The sequence below is a fragment of the Scleropages formosus genome, chromosome 17 (assembly GCF_900964775.1).
Source record: "Scleropages formosus chromosome 17, fSclFor1.1, whole genome shotgun sequence".
NCBI lineage: Eukaryota > Metazoa > Chordata > Actinopteri > Osteoglossiformes > Osteoglossidae > Scleropages > Scleropages formosus.
Genome location: NC_041822.1, coordinates 10,223,517 through 10,242,706, shown reverse-complemented (window position 1 = coordinate 10,242,706; position 19,190 = coordinate 10,223,517). Strand labels below are relative to the sequence as shown.

General features: G+C 41.7%; 1 protein-coding gene across 3 annotated transcripts in view; it reads left to right on the top strand.

Moving 5' to 3' along the window:
- The first annotated feature begins 2,002 nt into the window (after nucleotides 1-2,002).
- The window catches only part of LOC108938607 (G-protein-signaling modulator 1-like), a 32,243-nt gene continuing 15,055 nt past the window's right edge, over nucleotides 2,003-19,190 (top strand). For all 3 annotated transcript variants that reach the window (XM_018759324.2, XM_018759323.2, XM_018759322.2), the window contains exons 1-9: nucleotides 2,003-2,148; nucleotides 11,663-11,884; nucleotides 12,377-12,512; nucleotides 13,357-13,499; nucleotides 14,693-14,816; nucleotides 14,936-15,051; nucleotides 15,228-15,383; nucleotides 16,034-16,142; nucleotides 17,649-17,763. In XM_018759324.2, the coding sequence (XP_018614840.1) occupies nucleotides 2,090-2,148; nucleotides 11,663-11,884; nucleotides 12,377-12,512; nucleotides 13,357-13,499; nucleotides 14,693-14,816; nucleotides 14,936-15,051; nucleotides 15,228-15,383; nucleotides 16,034-16,142; nucleotides 17,649-17,763 (1,180 nt within the window). In that variant the 5' untranslated portion in view covers nucleotides 2,003-2,089. The remainder of the gene's footprint in view (nucleotides 2,149-11,662; nucleotides 11,885-12,376; nucleotides 12,513-13,356; nucleotides 13,500-14,692; nucleotides 14,817-14,935; nucleotides 15,052-15,227; nucleotides 15,384-16,033; nucleotides 16,143-17,648; nucleotides 17,764-19,190) is intronic.

The window sequence follows — 19,190 nt, the reverse complement described above, 5'->3', positions numbered from 1 at the left end:
GTACTGAATATATTACAGTTGTACAAGCAAAGTTGATGGGGATCAGTGGGGCTCGAACCCAGGATCTTCTCCATGTACATAGCAGATATGATAACCACTACACTATGGCATCAGGACAGAGAGTGTCCTCATAAAAGTTGCCTATTGATTCATTATTTTTATTTTATATTTTTGGAATGTATTTACAATTGCTGTAGTCTGTTCCTGTACGCTGCACCAGAGCTACCAGGTTCTAGGATGCACTTCTTCTTCTTATTCTTTTTCTTCTTATTATTATTAAATTATACCCAGATCATTTGCACCAGAGGATAATTTCTCTATATTTAGTCATTTCTAATAAATTCAACAGATTTGGTTTTTGACCATCGTTTTCTTTTGCATGTAAAAATGGACCTAGATTTCTGCTCACTACCCCGGACTACATGCAATTTGCATTTTATGGACTGCAAAATTATGAACAAGAGAAGACTTGTGCATGAAAGGCAAAGTCGACCACAGTAATGCACGGTTATCAAAAAAAAAAAAAAAAGTCTGGAGATGGTGGTGAATGTTCTGGAAAAATTAGATGGTAGTTCTGTTGGTAACTCCATTTTCTTTCTTTCTTCTGTTTCAGTACACATGGTGTCACGCTGTGAACACTGCATGGGTAGATGATCATCAGCTCCATGTGTTAGTCCCTCCTTGACAGGTTCACAGGCAGAGATGTACACCTTCTCAAAGTCTTTTCCCATGATCTTCTGCCCTCCGTCGTGCCCCCTGCACCACGTGACGATTACAATAAGCGGTGCCCCACCGCCCTGTCCGGTGTAGACACTTCTGAAAAGTGTGGTCAGCTTCACTACGAATTCTTACTGACATGGTCCTGAAGAGCCATTACCACAAAATGTGTGTGGTACCACATATACATGTCTCTGTTTCAGATTCCCCACGTTATTAACTTGGAATATGATTTCATCAGCAAAACCGCTTGTGGACCACTGGATGTGTTCCGTACTTAACTGTACATTTTTAAGCTTCCGTTGAAAATTGACTCGTTTGGACCTGAAATAACAAGACAAAGTACAAGTCATCCACATAAGAAGCTCAGACAGGCTTAATCAAAAAGGTTCTCCAGTCTCTCCTGGAAACATTTTAGTGTTATGTAAAACTTTTATTACTTTGTAGCTAAAAACAGAAATCTTACTCCTGCTGGACTTTTAAGTATGAATCTGTGAATTTCTCTAATTTACTACAGCTGAGTGCTCTTTTATGTGGCAGTGCTTTTTCCTTTTTATTGTGTTCAGTGGATCAAATCTTTGTTTTCAGTGCCAGTGTCGTTTTCGTTCAAAGAAACACACGCAACACATTTTTCTTTGCAGTACTTTATATTTCAGCCAGCTATTTATTTATACCAGCAAAGTTTTTTGAGGCTGAATGAATTAAAAAGAAAAAGGGAATTATATATCTTGGAAAGAACGTAAATTGTTGAATAGAGCAAGTGTTATAACACAAGTACAGTTTATAAAATTAAACAAAAATGAATATTGTATTAGAGTTACTTGAAAACTTTGTTTTAGACTAAAACCACTGATCTCATTTTTGATGAGAAACAAACTGTTTGCTTTTTTGTACCAGTTGGCCTATTGCATTTTGGTTGATTATGCATGTTTTTTTTTTTTTTTTTTTTTTTTTTTTTTTGCAACAGGTTAGGAAACCGTTAAAACAGCAAGTTCAGGGGAGAGGACAAGATGAAAAATGCAAATACAAATCAAAATGCAGTCAGTGTATGAGAAAAAACTGTTATATTTAATGGTAATAAAACACTTTGAAATTTAAATTCAGAGAGAGAGGGACACAGAGAGAGAGAGAGGGACACAGAGAGAGGGAGAGGGAGAGAGAGAGAGAGGGAGAGCGAAAGAGAGAGAAACAGCCTCCAGCAAAAAACCTTGCATACACACAGCCCACTGATGTCATCGCTGGGGGAGGTGCCTGCCTTTATGGTTTATTTGGAGAATACATCACTTCCTTGACTCTTGCTTTTGCTTTTCTAGGAGCGTGGAGGACTTCACGGAGACGCTGGCACTGCGGCAGGGGCTGTGGGAACCGGCTCATGGCTCAGTGTGCTAGCGGCATGGCCCGGGAGCTGGCCAACAAGCGGCTCCACTCGAGGTAGGAGATCCACGAGAGTGGGAGGTGGGGGGGTGCTTTGCCGACACTTAAACTGCTGGTGATGGGGTCCCGGCGGGATGTTCCCCAGGAGAACACCTCCTAGCCTGGATTTTTAGTACCACGCATCTGTAGGAACTTGCAGAAGCTGGACTCAGTGTTTAATTCTAGATCTTGGGTTCTGGACAGGGCTTATATCCTGTGCTGAGTATGGAATACAGCTCCCAGTAGCTCGTGATACACACATCACACAAAACACATAACAGCTCTGTTCAGTTCTCCCAGCATTTGCACAGCAGATGCATCAGTGAACCTGCCTTTGTTTTCTCTCGTCTTAGCTGACGGTGTGGGTCCGCCAGCCACACTGTCTCACCCAGACCCTCCTCTGTAGTTCCTCAGTTGCCCAAAACTGCTCCTGCCAGGATTACAAATGCCATATGTTGCGAAGAAGGTATTTCTGTTTGGTGTTTCACAAGAGGTTCTTATTCATGCCGGCGTGGCCTGTGTGCTCAGTTCTTGCCGACTTGATGTACCAGCTCTCTGCGTGTGTCAACTTGTAACCTGTGCCAATTTGTCACTGATAACTATCTAGCGGGTACAGCAGACGGCCCTCCGTCCTCATTGTTCCCATTGACTCATGTTTGTTTTCGGTCAATGGCAATGATGCGCATGGGACGCAAAGGCTGAAGGTGATTGAAGAGAATAATGACCAAATGACACTCTTCTCCTGCTCCAGTAGCACATACATTTAATGGTCATTAGTGGTTTTTGCGGCCAGTCACTGTCCTGCTGTCAGAAATATCCATGACTGATGAACAGTTCTAAAGACGAGAAGAACTAAAAAAAAAATTAGAGAACCCCTGTAAATTCTGGTGACACGTGACAGTCAAATACCTCAGGTTCCTATAGTAATAGGAGAGGACACTGTGGGTTCCCAAGAGGCTTTTTGCATGGGCTTCCTCACCTTAGGGCAAGGTACCTTAAGAACCATGTTGTAAATACTAACTTCAGCCACCTCTCAGCTGTATCAGTAGGCTTGCTTGGTCAACATGTGAATAAAGGTGCCCACCCAGCCAGGCCAAAATGTGAGCAATAACATACTATACCTACACATAACGTACAGCAAGATGACTGCTGAATAGACAGCTAGGTTGGTAAAGCCAGGGTTTCATATGTAAACTAGAGGAAAGAACATTAAGAAACCAGTCTACACATAAGGTCTAAACTGAAAACTATAAATTAAATAAATACATTGCGAATTCAGAGTTCTTCAAAATAGAGGTTTTTCTGTTTGCAGGAAACTCCAGATAACTGGCTGTGGGACAATTAACTCCTTGCTGCCCTTTTTTTTTTAAATTCTGAAAACAGTCAACATTTTTAAAACAATCTACAGGTTGTTCATTGTTCAGGTGTAGCTGAAACCAGTGGAATGGGATACCAGAGGAGACTAGGCAAAACACTACATGTTAAGTGTGCTCGACACTCATATGCAAGTTTTTATATTTTAACCATTTGCACAGATGATGTTTCAAGTAGCCATTGTTTCCTGGCATTGCTCATCTCATAGGTGAATCTATATTAAACACACTGTCACCATTAATTCTGACCTACATTTACTTGCTTTGTGGAGAAAGTGAGTTTATGAAATAAATATTTTAGTGCCTTGTGCATTCAGTGTAAAAGACATCATGCAGAAGATGACTGAATATTGCCAAAGAGTGTAAAACTGTTCATTTTCAGTGTAGGTCAACCTTTGAACTGGGCTGATGTGCACACCCAACCGACTCACAGCTGAGTTACCTTTCTTCAGGTCCAAGCCTGCAGTGAACTGGCTGGTTCTATTAAGTTCCCTAGGAAGAGTATCACGGTGTTCTGTTGATGGTGGAAAGTCAGAGCAGTAGAAATACTCCAAGAATGAGGGCAAAGGAAAGCAAGCCAGGGAGAAAGAGAATGAGTGCATAGAGGAAAGCGATAGAAGTTAAAAGAAAAACAGGACAGCAGAGAAATGAAGACGCTATTGCGAGTTTTTTGTGGGGCGCCTACTGGTTTCCGTGGCAACTGGATTTTTCCTTCTCATAGAAAGGTTGGTTAAAAGAGTGGGAAAGACTCCCAGGCAGCTCAGCCAGTAAAGGCACTCTTTCCAAATGCAGTTTCACACGCTCTGATTTTAGCCATCTGGTGAATGTGACCGGGAATTCTGTGGCTTCTTATATTCCAGAGTAGTGGATGGTTTACATTGACTTGAAGATCTAGGCCCACTGCTTTGTACTATTCCTTAAGAGATGTTGTGAATGCCTGTAAGCTGCCGATCACTAGCACTGGATGACAAACCCTCCCGTGTGATGCTGTGTGATGAGACAAATGCAGTAGCTGCTGGTTGACACGAGTTTGCACTGGAGCACCACACACCCTCAGCTGTCACTGCTTCCTGGCACGTAGTGGAGGGCGTTGAGCACAGCTGGCAACTGTCAACAATTCCAATGGGACTCTAACAGGAAAAAAGTAAACAAAATTATCTGATCATGTGCTGAGCTTGGCAGATTACACTTTTCAATGTACTCAACTGGTACAGTGCTAGAGCTGCTGACAAGCTGCAGGAAGGTTAAAAGGCTAATATCCATAACCATTTTACCCTGAAGCACCCCCACATAATATGCTGCTTTGAGTCTCCATTGTGATTTTGTGATTGAGTAGAAAATGTACCATCGCTTAGCCACAGGCCTGTAATTGCAGAGTGACTGTGTCCAAACAGCTCACTGTTGGATTGGTGATGACCTGCTGCGGCCACAGGGAGTCCGGACTCTGACCCAGGGAGAGCAGCCTCCTTCCTCTCTCTGCCAGTATTCTTCAGTGGGACAATGCATGTTGGGGCTTCATGGCTGTATCGCATGAACTTGTAAACTCATGACTCATGAGGAGGAGACAAGGAAGGTTCTCCTTTTGTACTGAGGCTCTTTGCAAGTAATCAAGTCAAGTCAAGTCAAGTGGGTTTTTATTGTCATTCCTGTATGGCTCATATACGGTGGAACGAAATGTCGTTTCTCCGGGACCATGGTCCAACACAGAACAGTACACAAGGCTACGTAAAGTGCAAATGCACAAGAGTATGTAAATATACAGAACAGAACAGTAGATACACAAGACAATAAATTCACAGGACATGGCTGTAAACTGTAAACCGTTCTGTAGTGTAGCAGCAATAAGTATTAGGTAGCAGCAAAAACGAGTCCCATAATAAAAAGCGTCTGATGCAGCTTTGTAAAGAGCAGGTGTGCGGTGGTATTGAGTTATGCTGGGTTAAATGTTTGACTTTAATGACCCCATATTTGCGTTTTGATATTGTGCTTGTCTATTCAGAATTTCTTATGAAAGAAAGAATGAAGGCTAATCACCTATTTAAAACACCTTCTTGGTTTGTAGAATGCAATGTAATGTGGATTAGTTGTGATCTTTGTTGATAAGTGGACTGTGAATTACACTACATATCGCTAAGGAAACACATTCTTAAGTGTCTACTATAGTGAATTTGGAAAAGATTTAAAATATGTTCTCTTATTCTTGATTTAATCATGAAAATGAAGAAATAGGTCATTTTGTTTGCTAAGAAGAGCTGTTACAAGAGTTCAGTGTTTTTTTCTAAAAAGGTTTGCTTTTTCCATAACTCTTTATTTCCAGGCACAATCTGTCCTTACAGTCAGATCACTTGACCACCTGTTTACCAAGTCGACTGCAAACGGTGTTTCCGTAGATGCTTTCACGAAAGAAAGAGAAGCTTGTTTTTTTTTTTTAGACAGACATAACTTTAAGCCTCTTGTAGGTTAATGCGCATGGTCCGTTCTCTGAGTATCTTCCTTGCATCCTGTTCTTTGCTATCCTCTAGTATCAGGACATTAAGATGAAACTACAAGTATAATCAGAACTGTTCAGCATCCAACTACTTGGCATTAATGGTAAGTTAATGACCTGTGGTGAAAGCATGGCCAACAAAGAATTGTGGGATATGTACCACAGGAAGGCAGTTTGCTGCTCCTCTCCATGCCAAGTATTTATACTGGCTCAAACACTAATAGTTAATGCAGATATGAGATGGGTTTTAAAGTGCAGCCACATAACTCTTGGCTGTTTAACAAGCATATAGATAGACTTCAACTCAAAGAGATATGCACAGCGATGCCAATACACAAAGTCTTGCATAACCTTACACTTAAAAGTTATTTGAATACAATATTGACACACTACCAAAAGAAAGTGGTCTGCAGTCATGAGTGCCTGCTAGCAAGGTATTTGGTAAGAAAGTATGAAAACTATTGGAAACTGTGGTTAGTTGTTCAAAAGTATGTCTGGAGTATAACAGTGTTGTAAAAGAACCAGGAGCAGTGGTAATAGACAAACATATTGTTCTTGTATCTATATGTAAAACTTTTAGTCTGTTATGAAAGGCACTTTTATATGACCCGAATTGTAACTACTTTGGAGAAAAGCATCTGCTAAATTCATCGAAAGTATGTATTTAATCTATGACAAAGGGACTGTTACCATGTAAGTCAGTGTCTGTAAAGGCAGGATTGTGTTGGGGTGGCACAGTGGCGCAATGGACAGTACTAATGTTTTGTAGTGCCTGGGCTTCTCAGTTGGATACAAGCTTGCATATTCTTCCCTGTCTGCATGAATTTCCTCCAGGGACTTTGGTTTCCTCCCACAATCCATGCTCTTCAGGGGACTTAGTGACTCTGAATCGCTTTTAGTATGCATTTATGTATGTGTGACATTGCTCAGATGTATAAATGATTGTAGGGAGTTCAGCGTAATTTATCTAGTAGTTTAAGTCACCTTGAAAACCTTGTCAGATCAAAATACATAGTAATCATTGTACGTTGTTTTGGAGGAAAGTGTCTACTAAATGAGAACATGTTCATATAATGAGAGACTACCATGGCTCTGCTACTGTTGGAGGAGGGTAGAAGGGAGGAGTTAGCTGTGTTAGACCCTGATGAGCCTCAGTGGCTGCCCAGGTTCTCAGTTTAGGTCCCTGAACCTAACTGGCATTCTCTTTTGTTAATCCCATTGGTTTCTACTGTAATTCCAGATTATCTGGACTAATCTCCATGTGGCAGTCCAGAGATGGAGATATCATGAGCAAGTTTTGCATTTCATAAACATTCATTCATTCATTCATTCATTCATTCATTCATTATAGATCCTCGTGGAGCAGGACTATAAACCATGAGGAGGAAATGTTCTAAGTAAATGGATATTTGCCAACTGATAATACTGCTTGCCGCAACACATTTCCTTGTTTTGTAGGTGTGGAGAGTATTTTCTAGAAGTGTTGCTCACGATGCTTTGGAGAAAAGTTAAGAAATGTATATCATCTTAGACAGTTTGGCCTATTTTTTATTTTTTTAGCTGAGCAAGTTTTTGTGCTCTTATCACTCCTTGTAAAGTACCAAGGAGATCCAGAAGGAATTTCTGTAAGGGGATTAACTACCCTGATCTTAAAAATAGCTTCTATATACTAATATGAATTATTAATAAATAATAATATTAATATTGGTGACATTTTTTTCTGTTTGCAGTGCAGTGAAAAACTGGCAAAATAATCAGTCAACATGAATGTTAAGTAGAATATTCATCTGTTTTCGCTATTCTGTCACCCTTCAGTAAAGCAACAAGCCGTTAAGCACACTACCGCGATAGATTTTCCTAGGTGAGGCCCGAACTGCAGCAGATCAATGATCCATTGAAGAAGCTGTGCATAACTGAAGGTGTGTCAGGGAGGGGGTGCTTGGAATGCTGCTCTTCAACTTGTCCAACTGTTAAACATGGGAGAGACTGGAGGGTGTGAAATGCTTTTGGGGAAAGGCAACAGCCTGCACACAAGAGATTTTTTCAGCAGAGGACCATGTTTTACAACATAAACTGGCAGATGTCACTGACACATACGTCAGCGTAGGCATGTAATTAAACAAGTAGGTGCAGAGCCATGTTTTTATGGATAGACAAGTTAAAGAAAAAGAGGTGCATTTTAGAGTTCCTTGATTATCATGCAACCAGCTGCCTTGTCTTTTTTAAAGGCCTTTAATTCTTTTCTTATTGATTTCAATGTTTACTTTCACATATATATTAAAAATGAAAGATTTTCAGCAGATATGGATGATTAGAAGAATTATTGAATGACCAATGTTGAAGAGAAACAACACAGCGTGTTGCATGTTTTGAAAATTTTGGAAATTTTTCCACAGTGGCATTCAGTTTAATGGCAAGATTAAAACTAATTGGATTTTCAGTTAATTTGATATATCTGAGCCTTTAGGAAGGGATATCACAGTGTGGCTCATAGGAACTGGTAAAGTAACTTATAAGGACTAATTGAGACATTTTATTTGTCCTGCTGTCACTTCTGAGCTTTCTCAGGGCCCACATGGTTTTGTATTGATTTCTGCTGGCTGTTCCAGCTGGACAAACAGTTCGACTGAAAACTGCCAATTTGTTGGCCCTGTCTGTCTGATGTCTTTTTTATCATTGCACTTCAGTTCTGGTGTGTTTTCTGCCTGCTGTCTTCTGGATGCAGGTGTTTACACTCTTGCCAAGTAGGCCTGTACTGGGCTGTAACACAGTTCCTATTGGGGTCATGAGACGGATGGATTAGTGGAGCGCTTACACGGACAATGTGTCCTCTGCTGAGCACAGCATGCTGGGGAATTAAAGCAGATTGTCTCTTGCTGGTTTCAATATCACGTCTTCAGCACCAAGAGCATCTACTTGGACCACGAGTCCAGACATTCCTCTTCTTAAAGCTGTGGATTATAATTGCCAAACCGATGAAGAAGATGTGCTTTCTTCTAAAATACATAGTAGCTGGATTTTGCATGATTCGAGGGAAAGCAAGATTATTACACATGGACAATGAGTTTTCCTCCTTTTTGCGGTTGTGCGGTTGAATGTTAAGAAGAAGATATTTCAGCTGTTGGTCTTCCAGCTATTTGTCCTGGAAGTGCCCAAGTCCTTTGCCTAGAGGTGGGAACTTTTCAGAGCACATCAAAATACTGGGTATTTTTTTTGCTGTGGATTTACTTTTTTCAGAAGTGATTTAACAAAGGAAAGGATAAATCAGATTAGTGAGAAAGTCTCTCGAAGAAGACAGCTGCTCATGATGAAATGTCACTGGCTATCTTAATTTTACTTTTGTCTTGTAACTGGATATCATGATTTGTTTTTGTTTTTGCAGTCAGACACAGTATTATATTAGCAAAAGCTTGGGAAAACATAGTGGAGTGACAGAGCCTTTTGCCAAAAGCAGCAGCGCTGGAGGTAGTCCTGTTAATTTGTATCAAAATATGGTCAACTAGCAATTGTTCCACCGAAGTCTGGCAACGCTCCCATGCTATTGTTCCCGGATTCTGGGGTACTATTTTGGATTAGGGTAGCCTTCGCTGCTTGGACAAGAGACTCAGTGTTGGAAATGATGATGGGTCCTGTGATGCCCCCTGACTCTTGCCCCCTCAGTGGGGCTCAGAGGGCACTGTGCAGGCTAGCTCACAGTGGCCCTAGGCCCCGCCCCCTACTGCGACCACTCCAGGTGGAGCTTGGCATCTATGTGCAGAAGATCCTCACAAAGCAGAAGAAGAGGTAAGAGCTCAGCCTCGTTACTGCCAGAATCTGACCAAAGTACTGCAATGGATGCCGTTTTTATGAAATTAGATGATTTTATATATTCTTATTTTTTTGCTATAAGTTTGATTTGGTTAGAAAGGATTCCTGTGGGTGACTTTGTTATGTGATTGGCAGCTCTTTTCGCTTATTTGACTCAGCTGTGATTTGTTGGCAACCGACTGTGTTTGCAAATTGGCCAAAAGTGAATTAAGTGATGTTTGCTTGCTAAAATGATGTTGTCTACTGGATAATTTTCTGTATTCACTGTTTGTGCTTCATATAACTATCTGGGTGAAAAATTAACCATACAAATAACATTGTAGTTCTTTGGCTACTTTTAATGAACATGTATTACTAACTCCAAGTAAAACTGCCTTACTGTAAATGTTAAGACTGACTCATAGAAGCAAAAAAATAAAAGGTTTCGAGAAAGCTACAGTGATTTCTTAAGTGATGAAGGCTTCCGGCCAAATTTCAGCTTTGTCTCCAGTCATTCAGGTGATTAATTCCATCTCTGTGTGTTTAGAATCCCTGACTAAACCACTCTCCAACAGTACTGTTGCCATGGTGATATAGGACCGTGAAAGGCAGAATAGGGTCTGGAGGGCTTATTCAATGTCTCCTTTCTTTCTGAATTATAGGAACACTGCGACTTGCTCCATGTACAGTGATGCAGCAACATAGACTTCTTTTGTTATAATCCTCCACCAGTGTAGAAGTCTTTCTATAAAGGAGAAACTAAAGTATGTATTGTGGAAAGTTACAAATTTTTTGTGGTCAGTCTAGCAAAGCTGAAACGTATCACCGAACCCAACACAACAGGAAAGTAAAGAGGTTGTGAGCAATGTCTCTGATAGAGGCCAAAATTTGTGTTTGCGTACATCTGGCTAAGTCAGAAGAGTCACTTTGCAGGCACTTGGTTACTTTCAATTACTTTTCCTCTTAATGGAAGTAGTGTATGAAATGTGCAGTTTGCCTATATTTCTACTGTCTTTCCACAAACAGAAAGGAAAATAAGTGTTAATTGTCACGGTGTTTCCCCGGAGCGGTGTGCCGGACCCAAGTGTGGAGCACAGGAGGGTTGTTCAAGGGGCAATCCAGAAGACATGGTTGAGGAGACAGGCAAGAGAAACCGATGTGCGAACGTAGTCCGAAGGGAAAATCCGAGAAACATAATCCAGAAGACAGGCAAGGAGTTGTGGCAAACCAGGAAGTCGAGTACGAGGAGCGGGGCGAGGAGAGAGGAGCGGGGCGAGGAGCAATTACTAGGATCGTGAGTGAGTAAGGAGGCTGAACAAGGTTCCGCAGCTTCCTATGGTCCGGGCTGCCCTTTTATGTGCCCGGACCCTGATCAGCTGCCGGCGTTGCTTGTTACCGAGTTGGTGGGCATGACATTAATAATAAATATATTTAATAAATAAATAATATATCTATGAAATTTATTATAAATTTCCAAGACAGTAGTAGCTTTTGCTTCAAAAATGCATGTTTGATAGTCAGAATAGGTGAGGACAAGACAGTTTGACATAGTCAACATGGAGCTCTTACTCAAGCACTAAAGGAACTCCATGAGCCTACTGGACAGTGAGAGTTTAAAATCAGAGAGCGTCTACTAAAGCTCTTAAACAGGCATGGAAAGAGTGTGACTGCTGTGTAGCTTTCTACTCCATACAATTCAGTATCCCTTTACTCTGATTGGGGTTTGCAGTTGTGTTGAGTCTTCTCAGCTTTTCACCTTTTGATGGACTTTATTACAAAAAGAATGGAGAGCAACAAGGTGAGAGGACTTACCCATGATGCCTTCGTTCCATGGCCAAGTTGTGCTCACATCGTCAATGTTTCCTCTTGTTCATTTTGTTAACAGGATGGAGGCCTCCTGCCTGGAGCTGGCCTTGGAGGGAGAGCGCTTGTGCAAAGTTGGGGACTTTAAGGGCGGAGCAGCTTTCTTTGAGGCTGCTGTTGAGCTGGGCACAGAAGACCTCAAGACCCTCAGTGCCATCTACAGCCAGCTGGGAAATGCCTATTTCTATCTAAAGGAGTATGCCAAGGCGCTAGAGTACCACAGACACGACCTCACTCTTGCCAGGTAAGAGATTCACCTCCTGCTTTGCATGAACAAGGTAAACTGTAAAGGCTTTTCTCCTCAGACAACCAGCAAATAATTCTGAAACATTTTTAAGACCTGAAAAAGTGCCAAAGTTTTTCTTATTGATTGTTGTACTTGTTTGCTCTGAAATTTGAATCTGAGTAGCAAAATGCAAGGATTGTTTTTTCAGTATCGCCTTCTTTCTCTCAGGTAATTCATTAGTATGACTCAGAAATTTCTTTAATATGAATCACAGGATGTTGTGTCTCATTGTGAAATCTATGATGAATATGAGAACGGAAGTTTTGTATATGCGCCTACATATTATGTCCTGCTCTGAGACATTACCAGAAACACTTTCCCCTGGATGTTGATAGGGACATTTTTCACTGCTATGTGACGCAATTTTCAAGTACTGCCATTCAACAACATGTACGGTGTGAAAAGTAATCTTAAGTACTGTAAAGGGTAGCTTCAGTGTTCTCTTTGCAGAACCATAGGTGACCGAATAGGTGAGGGAAAAGCCAGTGGGAACCTGGGCAACACCCTGAAGGTCCTGGGTCGCTATGATGAAGCAGTGATGTTCTGCCAGAGGCATCTAGACATCTCCCGGGAGCAGGGGGACAAGGTGGGAGTCACACACACAGCTTTGTCCCCAACATCTGATCATATTTGTCTGTCATATTTGACTTCTCGTTCCTCACAATCTATTTCCCCTCCATTGTGAACTCAAGGAAATGGAGAGCTGGAGACAATGAGCACCTCTTCTTAGTACCATAATGAAGAGGAAAGTTGTTTGACTGAATATTTTGACACCCTAACAGGTGCCCATAATGTACATTGTGCACATTATGTACGTAATAATATAATCAAAGATGTGTTCACTGCAGTAGGGGGGTGTGGTGGCGCAGTGGGTTGGACCGGGTCCTGCTCTCCGGTGGGTCTGGAGTTTGAGTCCCGCTTGAGGTGCCTTGCAATGGACTGGTGTCCCGTCCTGGGTGTGTCCCCTCCCCTTCCAGCCTTGCGCCCTTGTTGCCGGCTTAGGCTCCGGCTCCCCGCGACCCCATATGGAACAAGTGGTTCAGACTGTGTTTGTTCTCTGCAAATAATTCATTTAGATGCAGCATGTCATTCACAGAGCAAAAAGATGGTACATCTTACATAAAGGTTGATGGTAAACTTTTCCAGTTTATTTTATGACCAGAATTAAGGATGGGAAGTACCCTGATACCACAGTCTTGCAGTCAAAAGGTTTTGATTCAAATCCCAGCTGGAAGTTAACAGGAATAGCTTTCACAGCTGCGTTAATAGTTAAAATAGATATTTTGCATGAACAAATATTTCAGCTCGGGTGCAAAATAAAGTATATGTTATTAATTTTATCACTCTTCAATGGAACATATGGCTGCAACTAATAAAGCTGGGAAGGTTTGTTGTGATGTTGAAGCAGTGATGTTCCTGACTGTTCCCAGGTTGGAGAAGCGAGGGCGCTGTACAATATAGGCAATGTGCTCCATGCCAAGGGAAAACAGCAGGTGTGGGGCTGTACCCAGGACCCTGGAGACCTGTCCCCTGACGTGAGAGACACCCTACAGAGGGCCACCCAGTTTTACGAGTGAGTTCAGTGGCAGACTTTGTCATGAAACACGATTGATCAAATTCCCTGAAACACAGTACACACAGCTGGCTGTCCATCCTGTGCTTCACCCTTACAAAACACTGTTTACTCTGAGCGTGGGAAGAAAAGTACTGTTGTCTTGGGATTACACTGCAACCCCCCCCCCCGCCTCCCCCCATGCTGCTACGCTTTCAGCAGGAGATGGCGCTGTGTCTGCAGAAATACAGCGAAAGGCATGCTACTGCTAATGTTGTCATCTGGAGTGACCTTCATGATCTGTTGCAGCAGATCTTTTGGATCTGCAGTGGCAGTTCAGCTGTTTCTACAGTTTGACAGTAATGCTCTGTTTGTTTTATCAGATCCTCAACTTCATTAAAGGTAATCTCTTAGAGCCTAATCTCCTGCCATATTACCAGAAGTCTGTTCCTTCCCTCAGTCAACAGCATGTCAGGAAAGATTAAAACAGGCAGCTCTTCTGCAGCCTGGCAAAGCTATGTAGTGGCTTTTTCCTTATGGGACATTCTATTGAAAGGCTGAGGGAAGCCCTCTCAACTGAGGAGAACAGTTCACATTCCCCAGGGTGTTTTCTGCTTTTTTCCTGTCTCACTTCAGGCTGAGAGAGCACAGCTACACCCCCCCGGTGCTGTGTCCTCACGTTCGTCCCCGTGGCGCACCATCGCAAATCACACTTATGCCTCATTAAATAAATAATGGTCCACCAGTGCTTGACTTGTCTCTCCCAGGAAACCAAGGGCAATTAGTGCATTAGTGGAGCTCAGCTGCAGGGATTTGAGACAGTGTGTATGCAAGGTGCTAGGTTGATGAATATATATATATATACACACACACAAAAATAATTATATACATTTCTATGTGTATGTAAATGTAATATACATATATATTATATGGGTGTGATTTCCTACATGTAACGCCTTTATTTGCTTATTTGCATGGTTTAGCTAATTGTTCTTTTACAGATCAAATGGGAGATGTTTAATTGGAGTTAATTTATGATCTGACAAGTATGAGAATAAACCAATATTTGTTTGCAGCTGCAGCTTTTACCATGTGGTGCAAAATCCCTGTGAAAGCAATTCACCTAATCTGGTTCCTACTGAACTGGTTCCTGACTCCAGTTTTCCCACAGAGAGAAAGCATATACATGTGCGTCTTTCTTATCACATGTTCAGGATGAACCTATCTCTGGTCAAGGAACTGGGAGACAAGGCAGCCCAGGGACGAGCCTTTGGGAACCTGGGAAACACTCACTACCTGCTGGGGAATTTTGTGGAGGCCATCAAATTCCACCGAGAGGTGAGGCTCACTTGGAGACCCTTTTTTTTTGCTGGACAACCAAGAGTCATGAATGTGACAAATTCATCTGATGCCCTTCTCATCTGATCTCATCTGATGCCCTTTTACTACCCTGGCAGCGCCTCTCCATCGCCAAGGAGTTTGGGGACAAAGCAGCAGAGCGTAGAGCCTACAGTAACCTAGGCAACGCTCTCATTTTCCTCGGACAGTTCCACACTGCCACAGAGTATTACAGGTAACGGAAGGTATTCTTTTCATTTAGCAATTCTTGTCGGACGAGGATCATGCCTGAAACTAGTTTATATAACATGTGTTGAGAGGTTAACATTATTGGCATCGTGAAAAAAAAACAGCTGGCACAATGGATGTTGAGAGAGACACTCTGCAACCTTTTCACCTTCCCCTGTACAGGAAGACCCTGCAGTTATCGCACCAGTTGAAGGACCAGGTGATGGAAGCACAGGCATGCTACAGCCTGGGAAACACTTACACCCTCCTGCAGGAATATGACCGGGCCATCGACTACCACCTCAAACACCTGCTCATAGCCCAGGAGCTTTCAGACAGGTAGGCATCAGGCCTGAGAGGTGGGCTCCCTCTCTGCATCACATTAGATTAACCTGATCACTTTACACAATCACGTAACGCTATTTGCTTAGTAGATTCTTTTACCCCAAGCCAATTGTGGAGTTCTCATATTAAAAAAAGTGTTGTGAAAGTTATGCCTTTTTAAACATAGAGGAACCCCCCTTCAGGCTTCTGAAATTACACTTTTGTGAAAGTAGAAAAGGATATATGCACCACCCCACCACAGATACTGTGCCAACGCCCTAAGTAATTATTGCAGTTACTTAAAATACTTGAATTAGTTATTGAAATCTTGATATGCAGAGCTGGAAAATAATTCTTAAAATAATTATTAAGAAAATAATTAAAATAGTAATTAGTTATTTCCCAGCTCTGAATATCAAGATTTCGATAACTAATTCAAGCATTTTAAGTTATTACGGGTGGTATTTTAAGATGGAACTTGTTCAAGATTGCTTTCTGTTGCGATATGTGCTTACAGACCGTTGGTCACACTTAACATGTGTTCTGCGCCATGGCAAATTCTGCCCCATTCAAGACAGGTTCCCTGTCTGTAGTGAAGAGGTGCCCAGAAAGCGTTTGGAGTCTTCACTCTGTGTGTGAATCCATGTCTACTTTCCCGTACACAGGGTTGGGGAAGGCCGTGCTTGCTGGAGCCTGGGGAACGCTTATGTGTCTCTGGGTAACCACCGACAGGCACTACACTACTCCCGCAAACACCTAGAGATCTCCAGAGAGGTACTGTAGAGAAATCAAAGTCATCCAAAAACATTTACTGTCCCTTACAAAAAGAAAAAAAAACTGTAAAGTTTTCTTTTCTTAGGATGGTATGTTTGTTGTTGAGTCTTTGGAATTACACCCCTAATGGGATAAAATTGTTCTGTGAAATAACCCCATTAGATTAATTCCTATTGTCAGGAGTTGAATTTCTCATGGGAAAAAAATAATCCATTCTTGTATGAAAAAATGCCACCTGAAATTATTGCACTGACTCACTCACTTTTGTTAACCGCTTGGATTAGGGTTAGAGTTTAATATATACACATATATAGGCAGGGTACACACTGATCATTATGATAACCATCACCATTCACACCCTACTTGTACACTATTGCTCACTGTTTCCAAGATAATGTATTTGTTAATATGCTAGATTTAGCCAGAAAATAGACTGAAACCACTGAGGAACAGAAACCTTTAGGCTCTGAGAAAGAGATGTCAGTCTCTGTCCCAAAACATCAGATGCAACCTATTGAACATAATAAAATTCCCATTGTGAAAGTAACATGAAGTACTGAATATATTTTTTATATGCCATTGTAGCAGTTTTTTGTGGTATGGAAACCTATTACGTGTTGGCTGAGTGTACTTCCACCTAATAATTTAGCTAAAGTTCCTTGTTGTCTTCTTGGCCTGTCTGTACCATTTTTTCTGTGTGTACCCCAGACTCTTCCACTTTTGTGGTTAATACGCAAAGAGAGTTACCTGATCTGCACTAAGGCCCTGTGCCTGCTCAGCGATTTGAGAGTCAGATGTAATTATCGTCAAAGCAGAGGCGTCTCGCGTCCCTGGGTGGTAAACATAATGTCCATTTTACTTCACCTCTTATTAAATTTCCGCATCCTCTTGGCTACGGATGTACGATAAATGCAAGGTGAAAGACTGCGTGGTGCTGTCCATCAGGACTTGGCCTGCTCTCCACCCTTACCCCGTTCAGGATACCACGTGGCCAGCTTCTCATGAACTCACACCCAAGGGCAGTTTCTGCCTGGTCTTCACTCTGTTTCTGAACAGGGTCATCTATGGCATGCAGCTTGTAAACTGGTCTCATCATGACATTCTGCTGTTGGGCACGGGATCTCACTCCAACAGCCGGAACGATCGCTTTCTCATCTAGGACTGACTTTATAACACAGCCTGCTTTTTGCTCTCAGTGTATCCACATATTTGTTCCATGTAGAGACCCAGTGAACAGCTCTTCTGAAATAGATATTAGAGTATTATTCAGTGTAAGGCTTGCTATTGTAAGGTAGAAGATATGATATTGTAAGGTTATTTTTGTATGATAATATATCTCTTTACTGAAGATGTTTTTTTCTCAAAGGGACTGTGATATCCTATAATAAAACAGGAAAAAAGGAAGCGTGCAATTTCCAGGCTTTATTTTTTTTGTTACAATTGTGGATGACACCACATCCACAGTACATTTTTATTGCGATGCCTTATACTGGGATTTCCCTGCAGATTGGGGACCGCAATGGGGAGCTGACAGCTCGGATGAATGTGGAACAGCTGATGGCAGCTCTGGGGATGACTGAAGGAGACCTGTCATCCTGTGGGTCTGAGTTTGAAGCGCAAGGTAGGGATATCTGAACAGGGCTAGCTTGGCTATAATTAGTGCTATTGCTGTGAGAAGCCATATTATATAAATGGAAATTTTTTTATTTGGACACTGCACATTCTAGGAGTTGTTAGTGAAATTTGTCATGACAAAAAGTCATGTTCAGTTACTGTTGCTGATAGAATAAATTCATTTTATAAGAAATTCAATCCTATGAAGTTGAAATTTGTTTGATTAGTTACCCAAAATAATACAAAAGGAAGTTTAATTGCAAATCGAAAAATAGAACAAACTTGGCCTTTTTTAAACATTTGTTCTGGTTTAAGAGCCACAAGTTGTGTGCAGTATTTGAATAATGTTGATGTTGGTAAATACGGGAGCTTGCCGGACTGAAACATCTTGACTATATATTAGTAGAAGACCCTTGGTGAACATCATCTGTTGCTATAGTAACAGTTTCCTGGCAAATTAACTCTGGGGTCTGTTTGCGTTCTATAACAAGTGATTGCAGGGTATAGGATCGAAATAAAGTGATACTAGTTTGCCAACTGTCCCAACCCCAGCTGACTGCAGTACTTATACCTTACAACCACTTTCCAGAGAAGAATTTTCTAAATACATAGCAGGGTGTTTCCTGTCTCAATAAGATCACATCAGTACTGTGGGCATTTGATCATTTGAACATGAACATGGCAGAGGATGCACTGAGAGTCTATGCTGTCCCTGTGTGACTGGACTAACCCATCATAAACCTCTAGTTAGGAAAAACAATCTGCTATTGCCTCTTCCATCCTTCCCAGACAATAACTGCAGTTTTCCTTAATCTTGGAACTCCCACTATGGTAATTTTAAATTACATCTTCAACCTCAAGTACAATTTAAGGTCCTTTGCTGCTTCATCTTGGTTCTTATTTTGTATAGTGCATATCTTACTGTCATTTTTATTTGTGTCTCATGTGTGACTAAAGATCAGAGACCGTGTTTTGCCTTAGTCCTGGACTTCGTGGTGAGGAATTATTCAGCTGAACACAATGATATATGACCACTTGTATGGAAGATGTAGTTATATCACTGCAAATTTTGTACTGATATGTTATTACAATATGCATATTATTCCTTCCCAAAAATGTTATTTTTTGGTAGATACTGGCAGGAACTTGTTTAAACTACAATTTTTGCAAAATGTATTAAAAATTTAACAAAATTATATTCCATGGTGGAGGGGGGTGCGGTGGCGCAGTGGGTTGGACCGCAGTCCTGCTCTCCGGTGGGTCTGGGGTTCGAGTCCTGCTTGGGGTGCCTTGCGACGGACTGGCGTCCCGTCCTGGGTGTGTCCCCTTCCCCCTCCGGCCTTACGCCCTGTGTTGCCGGGTAGGCTCCGGTTTCCCGTGACCCCGTGAGGGACAAGCGGTTCTGAAAATGTGTGTGTGTGTGTGTATTCCATG